The following is a 19,865-nucleotide window of genomic DNA, read 5'->3' on the forward strand; positions in this document are numbered from 1 at the left end:
ATGATAAAAATAAAAATAACAAAAGAAAAGTTAAAGCTTTTCCATACCTTAAAAATGCTTTAAAAATCATATCTTTAACTATCAATGAAAACAAATTTTTGATTGAATATAGAATATTAAATAAATTTAATATTTTTATAAAGAGATATAAAGATAAGAATTCAACAGAATGTAATCTATAACATAATGTAATCTATAAAATTCTACGTAATGACGTGTCGCACATGAGCCAAACGAAGAAACAATTAAGAACAAGAATCTTTAAATGTAAAAAAAAATTAAATCTAGATATTTCAAAGGTCTCTGTTATTATAAATTATATGCTTGAATTTAATTATATGTTTGATTGGGATGGTATGAAAATATTTAATGTTAAACAAAATTGGATAAATGTTTACTTTAGGACAGTGCTGAGATTTATTTGCACATCCTATTTCATTCTATTTTTAACTTAGTTCCTACCCTTTACTTCATCGCGATCATTGGTATTTACGCTACGCGCGGATTGGCGAAGTAAGAGGCAATTGAAAATCGCAATACTGCTTTAGGGAATGCTCCTCCGATAATCTTGACCTTGACATGTATATATTATATTATCAAGATCATGACTCTGAATGACTTCTAACAGGTTTAAATTATCATTCATTATATATTAAAAAGTTAAAAAAAATTTTTTTAATAATGCAACAAATAAGAATTAAAGTCTGTAACAGTCGAAGTTAGATTTTAAATGCTTTAATAATTTTCATGTGAATTTATGTACCATATATGTAGTTTGAACAGTACGCCAAATTGGTTTTTAAAAAGTAACATCTTTTTGTCACATACAATATGCAGAATTATCGCACTTTTATGCATAACGGCTTTTTACATGAAACAAGATCTACCCCACTTTCCCCCTGCCTGTACACCTTCCCACGCGAAGCAAGGTCCACCTCATAAATATTTATATCTAACACTAGATCGCCGATTCCCCTATATATCGTGCATAAAAATTGATTTCAACTTATGTATTACGTAGCGTGACGTAGGAATAAAACGCTCATAATGTATAATGATCGCGATAAAGCCACATGTTTATATATGCGTGCTTTTTATATTAAAAGTCACAATGTCGATATCTTGCCGCGTGCAAAAGTTGTCACAGTTTAAGTGAAAAAAATCCGGAGGTAATATTTCGTAGATGCAATCAATCAATCATAGTAGTGTACCATACTAGTCATACTAGTCATACTAATCATACTAGTGTAACATACATATGGACTTACATGCGTATGCGTTGACTAGTAATGTTCCTACATCGCGAACATGCACCATGAGTTTAGTACATACTTTTTGGAATCATAGTGTTAGGTATAAATATCTATGCCATACTTCTCCCTTGCCTAGAGACTTTCCGCACAAAGCGGTGTCCCCACCTCTCCCTCCCCTCTCCTGTCTAAAGATGTTTGATTTTCCAAGATCCACTTGCGTAAAAAATCGTTATGCTCCTAGGCAGGAAGGAAGATGGGGTGGACTTCGCTTCACGTAGAAAGTTGAACGTTCGTAAGCAGAGGAGATAATATGATCTTATATGATCTTAATATGTACAGCAAAATAAAACGTTATTTCTTAAACTTGTTTTGTTGATAACTTTTTAATTAAGGACGAGCGTCGATTAAAACCTGTTGGAGATTATTCATTTCTTGACATACATATGTCAAAGTCAAAATTATCAGCGGTTGCTCCCCTTTTCTGCAATTTTACCTAATCAGTTACTAAATTTTAAGCATTCTGTGACGCACAATTATTTGCATTGCGTTGTTTAGAAAGTACATCTCACAACAAAGTATGACGGATAAATAAAAAAAATTTGGTGAAAGCTGTGGAGCCTTTCTTACACATATTTTTTGTATATTTTTATGTGCTGAATCATTTGCAAATATTAATTTCAAATTAATCTGATGGGAACATGTTAAAAATCGTATTAAAATAAAACAATTTCAAAATGAATCTGAATTTTGCAATTTTCAACATTTTCTCATCAGTTAGTTCAAAATTAACGTTTACATATGGTTATACATAAATTAAATATATATATATATAAACAAAAAGCATGCATAAAAAAGATTGCATCGCTTTAATTAAAATTGACTTACTTTATTCATTGTTTAGGACGTCAAGTAAAATAGCTAATTTTGGCCTAATAATTTATAAATGTTAATTTCAAACTAAACAATCATATTCGAATTTCGACAAAATACATTTAATGCGATTTTCAATACTTTCCTATCAGATGTTTTAAAATAAAATAAGAAAACGTACATAAAGTTCCATCATTTAAACCCTACTCTGGTCATTTTACCTGTCATTATCACTAATTAAAGGAGTAATACTTGGTAGCGCATAATTCAATTCCCAATTTCATAAGGACGTGATAATGTTCGTCAATCTCCATATCTGTTAACAACTAGTTATGCAAGATATATTGAGATGCAATATCCTGACTCTTGTTATAAAACTTATCTACAAAATAAAAATTATATTGTATTATACAAAACTTTTGATAGTTTATTCGTGAAAACATAAATTAATAAAATTATATTGTAAAAATATTAATTATATTTAAAAATTTAAAAAAAGAAACTCATCTTTACACAGATTGTGAAAGCGTACTTTTTTCAATCTTCGATTTCCGAAACATTTTCATAAATATTATTGATATGATATAAATTCGAATGCAATCCTCTAATGAATAATCGATACATTTTTGAACGATGATTACTTTAAATTACGGCTTCTAATTTATTGTTATGCGATTAACGTTGCCAATAGTTGCTTTACTTCAATTTTTTAATTTATTTTTGACGTAATTCAAATAATTTTTGACATAATTCAAAAATATGCGTACACATTTTATGTATTAAATCTTTGCCTACTAAATGTATAAGTCCGCAATATTTTTCCTAAAAACAATAAATACCAAAAAAGATTAAACCCTACGCAAGGTAAGACAATATATGTATCAAAACGAAGCTATAGATACCATATACATGTTAGTAATAAACTTTCACTCTTTTCTTTTTAATCATAATGCAATTTGATATCTAACTCCTCAGTGATTTTTCTCAATTATAAGTTGTATATTAACGTTACGTCTAAGCTCCGATCATATGTGTGGATAAGTTTAGAGAAAGAAGGAATAAGAAGGATGGAGTATAGAGGAAGGACATTAGAGCAGACGCTTTGTCTCGCATGCATCCACGGGAAGGGAATGGAGCGAACATACCTTTTATAGCTCTGGAATATGGGTCAACGTCCTGAAGGGACACTATGACATCTGTTTCCAACGAGCAATGCGAACGTCGGTCCGAATTTTGAGTCAAGGAATTTAATCCTTATAATTCGGGAAACTATATGCGATCTCTGACGAGAGATGGGAGTCGGTATGAGGTCTTATGATTCTAAGATAAATGGAGATTGAGGCACGTCATATTAAAAGTATTCTAGTTTATTATTAACCCAAAATTTCTTAGTAGATATATATATATATATATATATATATATATCGTAGTATTATATAGTATACAATAAATTTTTAGGTAAACGTATCTGTGTTTGCGACTAACATATTATAAGAAAAATCTAACCTTTTAACAAGAGTTGTACATTGTCAGTTGCAACTGCAATGATAACTTATTTTAACATATTATAAGAGTAAGCTAGTATTCTTGTATTTCTAATTCATCTTATTGTAGTATTTATTTTTATAAACTAATTTCTATGCTGTTGTACATTGCGAAACGCGATTGGTAGTTTAGATCATTAATAATAGAATTGCTAATTAATTACATAAAAAATCAGTATACATGTTTTTGCCAAAGTTAGATCATTAGCGAGCGTGAGTCTGCCGAGTGCATATATGTGCGTGCGTGCGTGCGTGCGTGCGTGCGTGCGTGCGTGCGTGCGTGCGTGCGTGCGTGCGTGCGTGCGTGCGTGCGTGCGTGCGTGCGTGCGTGCGTGCGTGCGTGCGTGCGTGCGTGCGTGCGTGCGTGCGTGCGTGCGTGCGTGCGTGCGTGCGTGCGTGCGTGCGTGCGTGCGTGCGTGCGTGCGTGCGTGCGTGCGTGCGTGCGTGCGTGCGTGCGTGCGTGCGTGCGTGCGTGCGTGCGTGCGTGCGTGCGTGCGTGCGTGCGTGCGTGCGTGCGTGCGTGTACATGTATACTGAACACATGTGCACTCACTCAACTCCTCCGCGATGACGTGATCAAACTTAAAAGAAACTCATTATTAGGGCCATGGCACACAAAAAAACTTAAGCAGTAAACAAATTGACCAATCACAGTAAAGTAATACCATAAGACCATAACGTAAGCAGTAGCCAACCTAATATGTTCATTTACTGCTTACTACTACTTATGTCTTACTACTTATGTCTTACTGCCTTAAATTTTTTGTCCTAACTCACTGCTTGCTTCATTTTTTAAAACTTAATAGTAATTTTCACTCATGACACGACATAGGCTCAAGATATTAGGAAGTTTTTGCAATATCCTGTATTATCGACGCATGCGCAGTTCGACTTTCCACTAAATAACATATCTTAGCGTTCATCGTATCTGGATTCACGGTGTTGCAAAAATTCCCCAATCTCACTTTCATTTCATAATATTGGGTCATCTAAAAAGTATCCGCGGTACTTTCTCACTAGATATATGACCATCAACACACATCTAGTGACAAAAAACCGCGGATACTTTTTAGATGACCCAATATATTCATCGAGAGTGCGTTCGAGTACAGCGCTTGTTCTATCCTTCACTAATATAAGTTTCTATCGAGAGTTTAAATCGGGCCAAAGTCGAATCAGAGTCGGTTTGAGTTGAATGCTTTTATGGTAGAAACACTACGAACCCTACCTAATAAAATTTTAAGATAAAATTCAAATGAGATTTGGCAAAAATAACAAGAATCGAGATTAATTGTTGTAATAATATTGCCAACAGGATGAATTCAAATTGCGTTGTGCACATCAAACGTGAGCAAACGTGTTGTGTACATACAAGTACTTTTACTTTATTACATATCAAAAATCAAGAAAAAAAGAAGTTGATCACTTGGGGCGTTCAATCCTCTGAGTAACTCTGCAACTCTAGTGTAACTCTGATTCGATGGAAACAGGCAAGCCAATTTAATTTTAACTCGGTTCTAACCTGATTCTGACCCAATTCGAATCTTCGGTGAAAACTTCGAGAGCGTTTATGCTGGTTGTATGCCGTGTGCCATAATCTATAAGAATTGACTAATCACAGTCGCGTATTCCCCTCTCGACTGTATGAACCCGACTGTAATTAGTCGATTTTTACAAATTACACACGAATAAGCGCTTCCTTATGCCTACAATAGCCTTATGTTCTACAATAGCAAGTCATAAGAAATTGACTAATCACAGTTAAATACAAGCATAATCTACGATTGTTAATAATAACTATTATACAATTTGTTAATTTCTTACGGCTTACGGCTTGCCACCGTATTGTAGAACAGGCTATAAATCTTGTTCCACGTCTAATAAACAAGATAAAGTTTAGTTTAGTTTAGTTAGTGACACGGTAACGTTGACAGCGCGCTCTTCGAATGTACTTCTGATCTCCGAAGTGTAGAAAGTGCAAAATAATGCAGAGAATGGCTGCATTATAATATGCAATATTAGTCGTGTTTCCCGAAATGCACCCGATCATGCATCGCTAGCTTCTAGCGCTAGAAGCTATACAACCGTATATTTTTTTCTAGTTGATAATTATGACAACAATAATGACATATCTTAAAAATGAAATTTAAAAATTTGCATCGCAATATTTTCGCTCGTAGCAGACGTAAAGAAAAAATAAAAGCACTTTTATTACATAAACCGAGCGAAAACTATTGAGCGTATATTAGAATTCGATTGAGTGAACGTACGTAGAACTTGATAAGCTGTTGAGATTCGATCTCGGTCTGAGATCGCAACTCGCTAGTTCGTGTAAAAAAATATGACCGATTTCGCGCCATAATATTGTTGTCCATAATATAAATACAAGGATACGCTTATGCGCATAGATGAATCACGTGACGGTCAAGCAGCCAATCAGAATTGTCATCAAGCTATAGCATCATTATGCAGTGAATTCAAAGTTATTATAGTTAATATCCTTGCAATATACATTATAGAAAATTATTTATCTTGCCATTGTCATAGACATCATTGCAAAAAAGATAGACATTTTATTATAAATTTTCTGTAATACATTAATGAAGTACTGATCGTGAGATGCGGGATACGTACGTTTAAGTATATGTTAAGGTTTTATAACGGGAAAATTGTATAAAAGTAATATTTTAAGTATAAAATAAACATAAGAGTTATTTTATTATTATATTGAATTATTTTAATTGTAATACATATAAATAAATGTATATGTTATATTTAATACATGAATTAGATTATTAAATTGACATTGTAATTTAATTAAAAAGAAGGATGTATAAAAATAACCAAAATTGGTTCTAAATGGATACCTTTAAAACCTATGCAATTGTCATTGTGGAAGTCCGTACATTCATGAAAAAATGCTTATTTATGCAGGAAAACTTGGGAAACCTTTCAAAAATAATAAAATAGATCGTTTAAACGCTCTACAAAGAAACTTATTTTATGTATAATAAACGTTATGTATAATAACGATGATAGATTTCGTAATTAATGGTATGTTTATATTTAACATAAGTTGGATCATAAAATACTATAAGAATACTAGGAAGATCTACATGTATATATATATATATATATATATGTGCGCGTGTGTGCGTGTGCGTGTGCGTGTGCGTGTGCGTGGCGTGTGCGTGTGCGTGCGTGCCTGCGTGCGTATGCGCGCGCGCGCGCGCACGCGCGTGTGTGTGTATAAGGGTGTATCAAAAGCCTGAAAACAGTCGAATATCTCCAAAGCATTTTTGAGAAAAATGTTTCAAATAAAAATTGTAAGTTTTAAAAAGATCTATTCACTGATTACATTCGTTTGATTTTGAGTAGCGTCGCCAAGGTCAGGTCAAGATCAAATTGATTTTTTTTTAATAGAATACCATATTTTTTATGCCAAAATCTAATAGCTAATGTCAAGAGCTCTCCAAAACACTATAATAAAGTTAATTTTTGTTAAGTACTTTTCGAGTTATAAGGCTTGAAAGCTTTATAATACCGCCGGCATTAGCATTACGCAAGGTATTCGATTGATATAATATATATTTTATTCTAATATTATATATATATATATATATATATATATATATATATATATATACATATAAATAAGTATGCAAAGTTACAATTTTATAGTTACAATTACATAGTTACAATTTTTTCAAGTTATAAGGCTTGAAAATTACAGTACCTCCGACATTAGCATTACGCAAGATGTCTGATCAATGGCTAAAACCTCTAATATAATATATATATATATATATATATATTTATAGATCTTCCTGGTAGTGTATTCTTATAGTTCATGATCCAACTTGTGTTAAATGTAAACACACCATTAATTTTAAAATCTATTATCGTTCATTAGACACAAAATATGTTTCTTTGCAGAACGTTTAAACGAGCTATTTTATTATTTTTGGAAAATTTTCCAAGTTTTCCTAGATAAATAAGCATTTTTTCATGAATGTATGAACTTCCAAAATGACAGCTACATAGGTTTTAAAGGTGTCCATTCAGGGCTAATTTTGGTCATTTTTACACATCCTGCTTTCGAAATAAATCAATTACATTAAAAATTATAACGTAAAAAATGATTGAAATTATATTTAATAAACTGAAATTTAAGAAAAAACCAAAATCAACGATATAGAGCTCATAAGATCTACAGCCCATACAGCCTATTATAGCCTATTAGGATCCCAAATAGGCGTTATTAGAATGTAGTGCCTACATAAGCACTAAAAGAGCTGATAGGGCAAATTAGAGTCGCTTATCTCAGTTAAGAGTTTTAGGGCTTTTAGTCTGTATCTACAATAGGTTTTTGAGCCTTAAACCATAAGAAATGGACGAATTATAATCAATTATTCTCCTCGTGTTCGACTATAATTGGTCAAATTTTTACTGCTTAAGGTTTAAAACACCAATTGTACATCCGGACTTACAGATCTTAATAGCACCTTATATAGTCTATTATTGTCCCTTAAGGCCATATTTTACGGAGCCGAACCTGCTCGAATCGTTCCGGAAACAGTCGATGATGACATACGTTTGGTGACATCCCCTATTTCAAATTTCTGTACTACTAGATGAACATACTCTTGTATTTATATCATGTCATTGTCCTTGTCTTAGTTCGGATCTACAATAGCTATTTTAAACCTTAAGTCATAAGAAATTGACCAATTTAGAGTTGAATATGAAGAGAATAATCGACTGTGATTCGTTCATTGCTTATAGTTTAAAGCTTAAAAATCTATTGTAAATCCGGACTTAGCACCGAGACATTACTGTACTTCAGATTACGTTAGCGCTAAAGCAAAAGAAATACGCATCGAAAATAAATTTTATTGAGATGTATATTATTAAAGTTATTTATTTTACTTTACAAAATGTAAAAAAATACCTTACAGTACTGTACCGTTACGTAATAAAGCTGCCAATTCCATAACATTTACTAGAATTCTAGTAGGGAATGGAAAATTACTTTTTAAAAGTAACAAGTTACTATTACTTGTTACTGAGTAGAAAAAGTTACTATTACTAGTTACCGATTTTTTAAAGTAATTCGTTACCGTTGCTCGAGAAAGTATTTTTTTTCCACGCGAAACGACTCTCATCTCACCTCCTCCCTGTTTAGAGGCGCACGACTTCCACGCGATACGACTACTACTCCACCTCCCCCCCCCCTGCTTAAGGGCGCACGACTTCCATGCGAAGTGACTCTCACCTCCCCCACCTACTTAGGAGTGCACGATTTCCATGAGAAATGACATTCACTTCACTTCTCTGCCAAAGTCGCTTCGCGTGAAAAGTTGTAAAGTATGCTTTAAAACAGAAAATTTATGTTTTTTATATGATAGAAAAGAGATATTATTTTTCAAACTTCTTTTGTTAATAACTTTTAATGAATGAAGCGACAGCTAAAACCTGGTGGAAGTTATAGAGTAATCTTAAAACATATTAGGTGTTGGAATTAATTCGTAGCGTTTTTTAATGAAAGAATGTTATTTATTTCACATGAGCATTAAAAAATACATTAATGAAAGTACTTCCCATCACTTGTAAAACGCTACGAATTAATTCCAACACCTAATATATCAAGGTCAAAGTCATCGGAGCTGACTCCCCTATTCGGCATATTTACCAAAATAACTTCTATTTACCAAAATAACTTGTAGTAACTTCCATGCCCTGATTCTAGCGTATATTACTTTACACTTTTCTTCGTGTAGGATTCTATTCTCGAAAAATATTGCATTCAAGTAATTGTTACCTTACAGTAAAGTAAATCATATTCTATTCTCAAAACTGTAACACAAACAAATCTCAACACTTTGCACACTTGTATTTTTTATTGCGTAATGAAATAAATTTTGTCAGCACTAAGGCAAAAGATACTTGATAAAGTAAATTACTGAAGATTCGCGCGAAATATGACGGATCAAATAACAATCGAATGCCAAATTGTCTAGATAAGCATGCGATTATAGCTCAGTGTTAGTTTGTCAAGCTACCATCCAAAAATCTTAGGTTCAAATCCAGTCGATATCACATACACTGACCAAAATTTTAAATAATATGCGCTATAATTCTAGTAAATTGTGTGGAATTGATAGGTCCATATAGGAACAGGCGTCCATTTATGTAAAATTTACTTAATTTTTTTGATAAACGATCGTTGTATAGCCATACTATAAAGTACTTTTTACATTTCGTAAAGTATAGTTTTACATTATTATGACTAATCAACAATCACTCATTTACTAGAAATATAAAGAAAATTGTATATAAGTGTACATAAGACGCCTGTCTCTATATTTACTTGAAAATTTCATAAAATGGATTAGAATTCGAGTGTACATTATATTTTTCTCCATGTATGAATAATTAACTTTGATCATTACTAATTTAAAAACTATTGCAGCATTGACATTTTGGTATTAGAATTTTATCTTATTTATAAATCTTATTTATAAATCAGAATATGTTATTAAAATTTCTCTCGATTGCGAATTGTGGAACATTCTGTATACTGAGGGAAAAAGACATAAAAAACAACGATTCATTCGTGAATGATTTTCACAGTACAGGAGGATAAGATAACTCAACCTCAGCAATTTTCAATATTTAATTCATGTCTTTTCGCAATTCATTATGTCGTATGATATTAACCTTCACCGACAGTACTCAATACGATTTTAAAATAATAACGATTACCAGCAAAACGCCTCCGCTAAATCAGCGTATTAATATCGTGGAAAAAGATGCACTGGAGATACTTAATTCGTATTTCCAGTGCATCCTTTTCCAAAAATATCACATGCTTTCATGTGCAAGCTTAATTGCTTTTTCTTAATAAAACCTAGTTTACGCTTACGTTATTATTAGTTTGCTTATAAGAAGCGCCACGGGTTATTAATTCATTACAATACTTTTTTCTGATAAAAATCTAAATATGTATGTCCAAGATCGGAACACAAGACGTTTTACATTCCGATTTTGAATACGTGTGCTGGATAAATTAGTTTGTGCTATAACGTAACGCAACATTATGACACATATCAATAGTATCATAATATTGCTTTTTTCGCGTTTATTAATTGTTTAGATTATATTTACAATTGTTTACTCTATTTATATACAAAAGTCTTAGAATTTAATGAACAAACTACGAAATATATTTTATAAGTGGATATAAAAAAATGTTATATGAAGTTTGATTAGATATTCTTTGTTATAAAATTATAAACAAATATTGAAACAGAACAAATATTGAAATAGGAAACAACAAATTATCTATTGCGCAAAATATGGTAATGAACATTTCGTGTACCGAAAGATTGAACGTGTTTATCTTGTATATATATTCACATCACATTTACTATCTTTAAACGATTCCATATTATTTTAACCTATGTGTGAACATGATATTTGTTCAGTCTTGAAACAATGGTCGAAAAGAACAGCTGTTAAATAAATTTCCATCGTCGCACGAAATAGTAACTGCCTTTAAAATGCCAATGTTTCATTAAAATGCCATCAAAATGTTCAATTTCCAAATTTATTTTATAACTTAGCAATAAAGCATTTCTAACCAAATTTTATACATCTTTTTTCTTATTTCCACTGTATAGAATATGATCAGATTATCTGTTAAATCCTGAGACACCCTGTATAAAAATGAGAGAGGTAAAAGAATTAATAAACAATACAATAGAAAAAATGTGAAAAATCGAAGCTTAATGCATATGTGGAAATTTTTGAAAAAAAGGAGAGAATCTAAAAAGAGAAAAGATGAGAAAGAGGATAAATAAAAAGGGTAGATTATTCTTTAAGTTTATAATATATCATAAAATATTGGATTGTGTCCCAATATTTTATAATGTATTAGGTTGTTCTAGAAAGTTCGTACTATTTTCTTTAGTATAAAATTATACGTAAAAAAAAATATGTTCCAAAATTTTCGATCTATCATAAAAGCTTGAAATTTTTTCTACAAAATCATTTTTTAAATGTTCCTACGACTTTTTCTTCTTGAGTTACTCGCGAATTAAATAAAAAGGACTATTGTGATTTGGATTGCTTATAATTCTATTAAAAATCATAATATCGCAATTAAAGAAACAGATTCTTAAAGCTGAAACTTTGCTTTATCAAATAATATAATTGCTAATTTTTTTAACGTAAAATATATATAAATTTGAAACAAGTGTGACATTACTATTCTTTTAAATTACATTGGACAATGCTAAAAAGGTAGCATTATTGTCCTTCTAAGCATTGCGCAATGGTTACAAGAAAAGTAATGTCATATTTTTAACTCAAATTTATATATACTATATTTTTTTAAATTGGCAATTATTATACATTACTTGATAGAGGAAAATTCAGCTTTAAAAATCTATTTCTTTAATTGTAGTACTACGATTTTTAATAGAGTTATGAACAATCTCAATCACAATGCTCCTTTTTAGTTCGCGAGTAATTTAATAACAAAAAATAGAAACATTTTTAAAAACGATTTTGTAGGGATAATTTGAAGTTTTTACGATAGGTAGTCGAAAATATTTTTCGCAAATTTTTTTTAATACATGACATACCCAATAAGAAGAAAATTTTTCATTTTTTTTAATTCATAGTTTTCTGAATATAAAACTTGTCAAATTCAAAGACTCAAAAAACATAGTAATCTTTTGAAAAAAATAGAGATTTCAAGCTTTAAAATTCTTTTTTTGAATTTAAATTTCATTCACTTTTAACGAAGATATTGTATATACAATTTTGAGTTTTAAAAAATTACACAAACTTTCTGGACAATCCAATATACAATATTATAAATAATAAATAATAAAAAGAATTTATAATTAAAAATATAAGTGTCTTCTATGGAGACCCTGTCGTAGGGTAAAAAGAAGAGGGAAGGCGGAGCTACTGGTGGTACTACTGGACCGAACGAAATTATTGCTTGCACTAACTGCGGACCTAATCCCTGCACACATACGACAACAAACGGTTGCACCGCCGAGGTAAGCAAATTATTATATGTATACAAGTATAACAGTATATTATGTAAAATATTATTGTATTCCTTTCTTGAGAAATATAAAAATATATTTGGAATGTAAATAAACTTTAATTAATTAAACAATAAGGAATAGAAGTAAAGACCATAAGATCAAAACTAAATCTTTAATATTTAAATAATTCAATCTGAATAGCATATACTACATACTATATACTATATATGTATATATCATATTTGTTATTCGAACTACGCGCCGAATTAGTTTTTCGGATTTGTAAACGCAATTAAACTATTATAATAATATCAAATTAAATTGACAAACTTATTTTAATAATTTGATGTTCAAACATCCTATTAGAAAGATGTTAATATGCTGGAAAACTGTAAATAAATTTATTGCGAAATATATTACCTCGACCGGAAGTCAAATCCGGATCTCTTGTATTCCGTATAAGCATCCTAAACCTTTAGACTTGAAGCTAAGGTTTTTGTTCGTATGAAATACAAATGATCCGGAATCGACTTCCAATCGAAGTAATATTTTTCGAAATAAATGTATTTACAGTTTTTCAATATATTAACATCTTTCTAATAGAATGCCTGATTTAGCATCAAATTATTAAGATAAGTTTGTCAATTTAATTCGTGATATTACATAATTATATATTTAAAATTATATAATTATAATTTATAATTATATATTTTAAATATTTATTAAATTTCATTTATGTTAGATTAAGTCAAATATTATTTGTATTATTAAATACATATATTATATTATTGAATTTTACGCTATACCAGAATGTAAAATTCAATTTCTCTTATCTCATTCCCTGCCGGACTCTCTTACGATCTAATCTTATTCCGCATTACCAGTAAAGCGTGCCCCTCCCTATAGGCATATAGACAACCCGACTTACTGATTTGCAGATATCAGAAGCGCTCTATACATAGTATAATAATTCAGATTAAATTATTTAAGCATTAAAGATCTAGTTTTTACCATTTTATAGCTATTATTTCTATTCCTTATTGTTAAATTTTCAAATGTATGATCCAGATTTTTATTGAGATTCTTATTGTTTAATTTAATATGTTTTCAATTAATATTAAAAATAAAACATCATTATGTACAGTCAGTCAGTGGTACAAGGATAGTTAGTCAGCAGTTCTCTAAAAGAAAACAAACATATTAAAAATTAAAGTTATTATATATTTTAAAAACACATTACGGTCATTAAAATGCATTTACTTAATTATGGTACTCAATCACTATTATTGTTAACACTTCGTTGGCACACGTGTTTCGCGATCTTTACCTAACACACAGGTGCGAATTTGCATCATTGTGGCGGTTATAACTTCTTCACAATAAAGTTAATTTGATCCATTTTTTTCATTTGAAGGAAAAAAGAAAAGAAATAATTGTATAAATATCGAAAACCATTATATTAGTATAATAAAACGATCTTTTAAATTGAAATCCTGAAAAAAATTATGTTTTTTTTTTCAATGGTCATCATCTTTTTAATAATTATTAGAATAGTAATTATTAGAATTTATAAAATTGCACATTTTCAAAAGGAAAAATAGTACTTTAAGATATATACCTATATTGTTTTTCAAAATTCTCGGTTCTAATTTTCGTTCGGTGCTGACAATGAATAATTTTGGTTTACTTTATAGCTTGCTCAAAGGATATTAAGGACTATTATGCATGGAAAGTAAAGTCGTGATCCTTAACTTTTTTACAGACGGATGATAGTTTAAAATTATACTATAGATTTTTTTTAGGACTAGTTTTACAACTAAAAAAAAGTGCTGGTGTGAATTAGCAAGTGTTAATATAGCTTATCGTCGAGACACGATTCTTATAAGATTTTCGGCTAAAGTTTTAAGTAAATCTTTTAAATATGTCAAAGATAACTGCTCAAAATAAATATTCGTATATATTTCTCAAAGCTTCATCTTCGTGATTAATTAGATATTTTTAATTGGATATGCGTTCGGAGATTAGTCCATCAATCCATCGATGTCATTTTTACATATATATTTATAAAAGCATATCTGAAAAGATGATAAGCTATATTAATAATAACGGTGATTGAATGCTATAACTAAATGCATTTTAGTAAATGTAATGCACTTTTAAATATAAATTTAATTTTTTTTTAATATATTCGGTTTCGTTTAGAGAATTACTGACTACGTTTTTGTACCATTAACTGTATATAATGACGTTTTATTTTTTAAATTAATTGAATATATTTTTAATTAATTAATTAAATGCTGGAAAAATGCTAGAAATCCAGGTATGATTCCCGGCCGAGGTAATATTTTTCGCAATCAATTTATTTACAGATTTTCGATACATTAAGATCTTTTTTAAATGGCCAATTAAACATCAAATTATTAAATTGCTAACCAATGTAATTTGATATTATTATGGTAGTTCAGTTGCGTTCTTCTCTAATATAAATCCGAAAAATCAATTTGGCGCGCAATTCAAGAGACTACAAATGTGAGACTACATAAATTTACATGAAATTATTTAAAGCACTCAAGATCCAGCTTCGGTACAAACATTGTTTCTTACTCATTGTGTATTTACATTATAGGATCCTAATAAATCGATTATTATTATGTAATGAATTAAAATTTATTCAATTTTCAAACATCTTTTATATTTCTCAAATCATTAACTATACATTCAAATTTTTCATTATTTTATAAAATGGGAAGTCACAATAACGCCTGATTCATTTTTTGTGTTATAAGTTCGTTTTATCTGCTCTTAGCACTTCTTCTGCCGAACTTCTACCGAATAATAAAAAAATAAAACACAAAAATATTATAAAATTGATTTATGAGTCATGTCCACAACACATTCTACACATACTACATGGGCTGAAAAGTCCCGGGATTTTTCAATAGATGGTGCCACTAGAAAATGAACATGGTTCATTTCGAGATATTCATCTGTCACTAGTTTATGTATGAAGTTTCATAACATTTCGTTCATTCGTTTACAAGCTAGTCGTCGTTTAAGTGGCGTTACTTTCGCCTTCGTAAAAAAAATTGAAAAACAGGAATATCGCATCTTGATCAAACATTGTTTTTTAATGGGAAAAACTTCTGAACAATCATTGAAATGGTTGCAGAAATGTTATCCCACATCTGCTCCTTCGAGAACAACAGTTTATCGGTGGTTTAGTGAATTTAAAATGGGTCGTACAAGCACCGAAGACGCACCTCGCTCTGGCCAAAAGAAGCTACAAATGCGGAAATCGCAAAGCAAGTGCATCGAATCGTTTTGAGTGATCGTAAAGTGAAGTTTCGCGAGTTAACTGAGGCCGTGGGCATCTCAAAAAAACGAGCGGGATATATTTTGCACAATGTTTTGGAGATGAAAAAGCTATCGGCACGATAGCTGGGTGCCGCGTTTGCTGACCATCGACCAAAAACAGCAGCGCGTTGATGATTCAACGGTCGGTTTGGCGTTGTTGCAGCGTAATCGAGCGGACTTTTTTCGACGTTTTGTGACGATGGATGAAACGTGGGTCCATTACCATATGCCTGAGTCCAATAGGCAGTCTGCAGAGTGGCTGAAAAGCCACGAAAGCCGACCAAAGCGGCCAAAAGACCAACGCTTGGCCGGGAAGGTTATGGCCTCCGTTTTTTGGGATGCGCATGGCATAATCTTCATCGATTACCTACAGAAGGGAAGAACAATTACGAGAGAGTATTATGCAGCGTTATTGGACAAACTGAACGACGAAATAAAGAAAAAACGGTCCCATATGGCGAAGAAAAAAGTTCTATACCATTACGATGACGCACCATCACACACATCCTTGAAAGCGATGGTCAAATTGGACCAATTACGATTCAAATTGGTTGCTCACCCACCGTATTCTCCAGACTTGGCCCCCAGCTATTATCTGTTCTCAAACCTCAAGCCGTGACTCCAGGGAAAGAGATTCACATTGAATGAGGAAGTCATCGCGGAAACCGAGGCGTATTTCGAAGGCTGGACGTTCCGTACTACAGAAAGGGCATCGAAATGTTGGAAAATCGCTACCAAGTGTATCGCCCTCGAAGGGCAACTATATTGAGGAATAAATATAACTTTGCACAAAAAAACGCTTGTTTTCATTAAAAATCTCGGGACTTTTCAGCCCATGTAGTATGTGTATATCATAAAGTAGAGCAAGTTCTAGTCCTGTATAAAAAAACATCCTGTGTAAAAAACATAAAGGACCCCGTACCAATCTTATGGAAAATATCTCTCTATAGATCCGGTAATCACGTAAAATTTGAATCTTTCAAGGCTTGTAGCGCGGAAACGGCTCATACACAAGATCAAGTTGTGCCCATTGAGACATTTGTTCAGAATGAAGAGAACTACAACATATCCAAAAATATCTAAAGCCGCAGAAAGACATTTCAATAAAATTGTGCCGGATCCTTTACTCATTTTTTTAGTTGTAAACAATTATAATTTGAAATTAGATCACTGAGAATTGCTCCTTTCATTAGTTTTATGAGCTTTTACAATAAGCCATTACCTAGCTTTAAGTTTTAAGTTTTAAGTGTGAGAAATTAACCAATCACAGTTAAATGTGAAAAAAATAATCGCATGTGTTTATTGAAAACCCATTAAATTCACAATTTTAAAAATGACCGCAAAATCAGTAATTTTCTCGCCCGTTTTTGATCTCGCGATTTAAAACTAAATCGCTATGTGCCAAATATTATCTTATGATGAGACATTGTCAAAAAAATTTCATGGCATGAAATTTTTTTGACAATGTATTTGCAACAATGTTGCAACAATGTTGCAAATACATTGCGCAATTTATTTGCAATATTACAATATTGCAATGAGATACATATATCTGCAATCATTTTGCAATCTTTCTGTACTATATAGGAAATATTTATGAACTTTAATTGTTAATAATATTTTAACAAATAACAAGCGATGATTAAAACCTGTTGGAGATCAGGATCATGATATGATACTTAACAATATATCAAGATCAAAATCATTAAAGAAGCTTCCCTCAAAGTGAATAATTACCTAATTTTTTAATATAATAATTTAAATGACTATAGCAATATAAATAACTTCATCTTCTATATAATCTTTATATCGATATTGACAATTAGCTTTGATTTTTTAACATTTTACGTTGTACACCGCAAATTTTTAACGGTAAAATTCATAATTTTGAATATTTATAATTTAGAAACTGTTATATAATCTCGACATTTTAATATTTTTATTTTAAAATGACTTCTATTTTTACATCATTACAGTTTTTGTAGGACACCCTTATATACATTTACTGACTGTTAAAAAACAAAGTTTTTCTTAAGAATTGTATATTTTTATATTTCCTGAAACACATTTAAAAAATAAAAGAAATGTAAAACAACTGCTATTTTATATAAATACTATTTTGATAAATAAGATGGTATTATGGTCAATTTAAATATAATAGCCTCTCTTTTTTTTTATTGCTCTGGTGAAAATTTTTCTCAGAATTTTTCATATAATTTTTTAGAATTTCTATATAATTTTTCAGAATTTCTCTATAATTTTACTCTATAATTTTAACTTTCTCACATTTTTTACACGAATTGGAACATTTCTCAGAAAATCTACATCTTTTCTCAGAATTTTTCATATATGTTAATTATGAAATATCATAAGATTTTTAAGATTTTTTGTAAGTATAATTTCTGATAAAAATTACAAAATCTAAAAAATTAAAAAATACTTTTTAAAGATTATGGGATAAGAAATTTCAGAATATTTCAGAATTCATTTGTACAAGAAGTTCTGAGAGAAGATGTAAATTTTCCAAATATTTCTGAGTATTTCTGAAAAATATTCCATTTCATATAAAATTATGAGAAAAATTTTCACCAGGATGGAATGGTATAAAAACAACAGCTAAATATTACAGCCTATTAGGCATAGGTATACACGTACCAGCAAGAATGGTGTCCCCTGGCGTTCAGCGGCATTACATTATATTTTTTAAATTTATTACATTATATGTTCTTATATTTACTGTAAATTTAATTTTGCAATCTTGCGATACGAAATATTAATTTCATTTGCACACTGCAAATTTATAAATGCATGCATTACAATCGCAAAATTACACGTAATGTTGTAATTACGCACAAAAATTTTTTACAGTATTAAAATTTTTTATGCATAATTACAACATTGTGTGCATAATAAAAGTAATATTCTGAATATTGACGAGCAAGAGACACCGGGGTATCTCAATCGTACTAGTAACAAATGTGTGGGACAGCGGAAGGACACCGTGAACCAGCATCACGTCAAATTACGCTTTCTCTCTCAATCGTACACCTTGCGCTAAGGACAGAATATCAGAACGCCCCCTCACTACTTTCTCCCTTCGCATTCCTTGCCACCTCCGCGTTTTCAGTAACACGTACATGTGCAGTTCGATACGATTATGTAGCGTTGCACGCCAGGGGACATCATTCCTGCCGGTGCGTATACACAACTTTTATTGATTTTAACAATGTTAACTTAACTGTAAACTTCACGCTAAGGGATGTATAAAAAGATGAAGAATCAGAAAACTTAAATCATGTTTGACGCGTACAATAAAAAATATGTAAACTCATTCTTCTCATAGCCCAATTAAAATGAAAAAACGCGGAAGAAAAAATAAAAGGCCAACTTAAGGAGATGCTGGAGTGACGGCTGAACTTAATCAAAATCGATATTACAGGTTTTCATTTTCAATGTATAGATGCTTACGCCCTCTGAGTTAATATGATCAGCAGAAAATTCGATCGATTAATTATCAACATTTTTATTCCATTTTCTACATTATCATCTTAACTCAGGGATGAAAACATGTGTTAGGCTCGGTTCTATAAATGTAAGATTTATTTTATTTTGGAAAATTTTCCAATTTTAGAATTGAGAAAAAAATAAACCGAGATTGAAGTTAATCTTATATTTGTGGAATTAGGCCTTAGAAATACAGTTGTATTATGTATACATGCAATGTAGGCCGCGTTCCAATATATACACTAGTACTAAAAATCTATAATATATATAAAGTA

General features: G+C 30.8%; 1 protein-coding gene across 28 annotated transcripts in view; it reads left to right on the forward strand.

Moving 5' to 3' along the window:
• Positions 1-19,865, forward strand: part of pHCl-1 (pH-sensitive chloride channel 1) — a 673,866-nt gene that overhangs the window by 614,504 nt on the left and 39,497 nt on the right. For 18 of the 28 annotated variants that reach the window (XM_087405588.1, XM_087405385.1, XM_087406447.1 and 15 more), the window contains one exon: positions 12,619-12,741. The exons of 3 other annotated variants lie outside the window; for them this stretch is intronic. In XM_087405588.1, coding sequence (XP_087261714.1) covers positions 12,619-12,741 — 123 coding nt within the window. Of the gene's footprint in view, positions 1-12,592; positions 12,742-19,865 lie in introns of those variants that run through there. 7 more of the 28 variants (XM_087405990.1, XM_087406069.1, XM_087406141.1 and 4 more) reach the window with 3 other exon arrangements.

The sequence above is a fragment of the Acromyrmex echinatior genome, chromosome 1, assembly GCF_024713525.1.
Source record: "Acromyrmex echinatior isolate Ae372 chromosome 1, ASM2471352v2, whole genome shotgun sequence".
Taxonomy (NCBI): Eukaryota; Metazoa; Arthropoda; class Insecta; order Hymenoptera; family Formicidae; genus Acromyrmex; species Acromyrmex echinatior.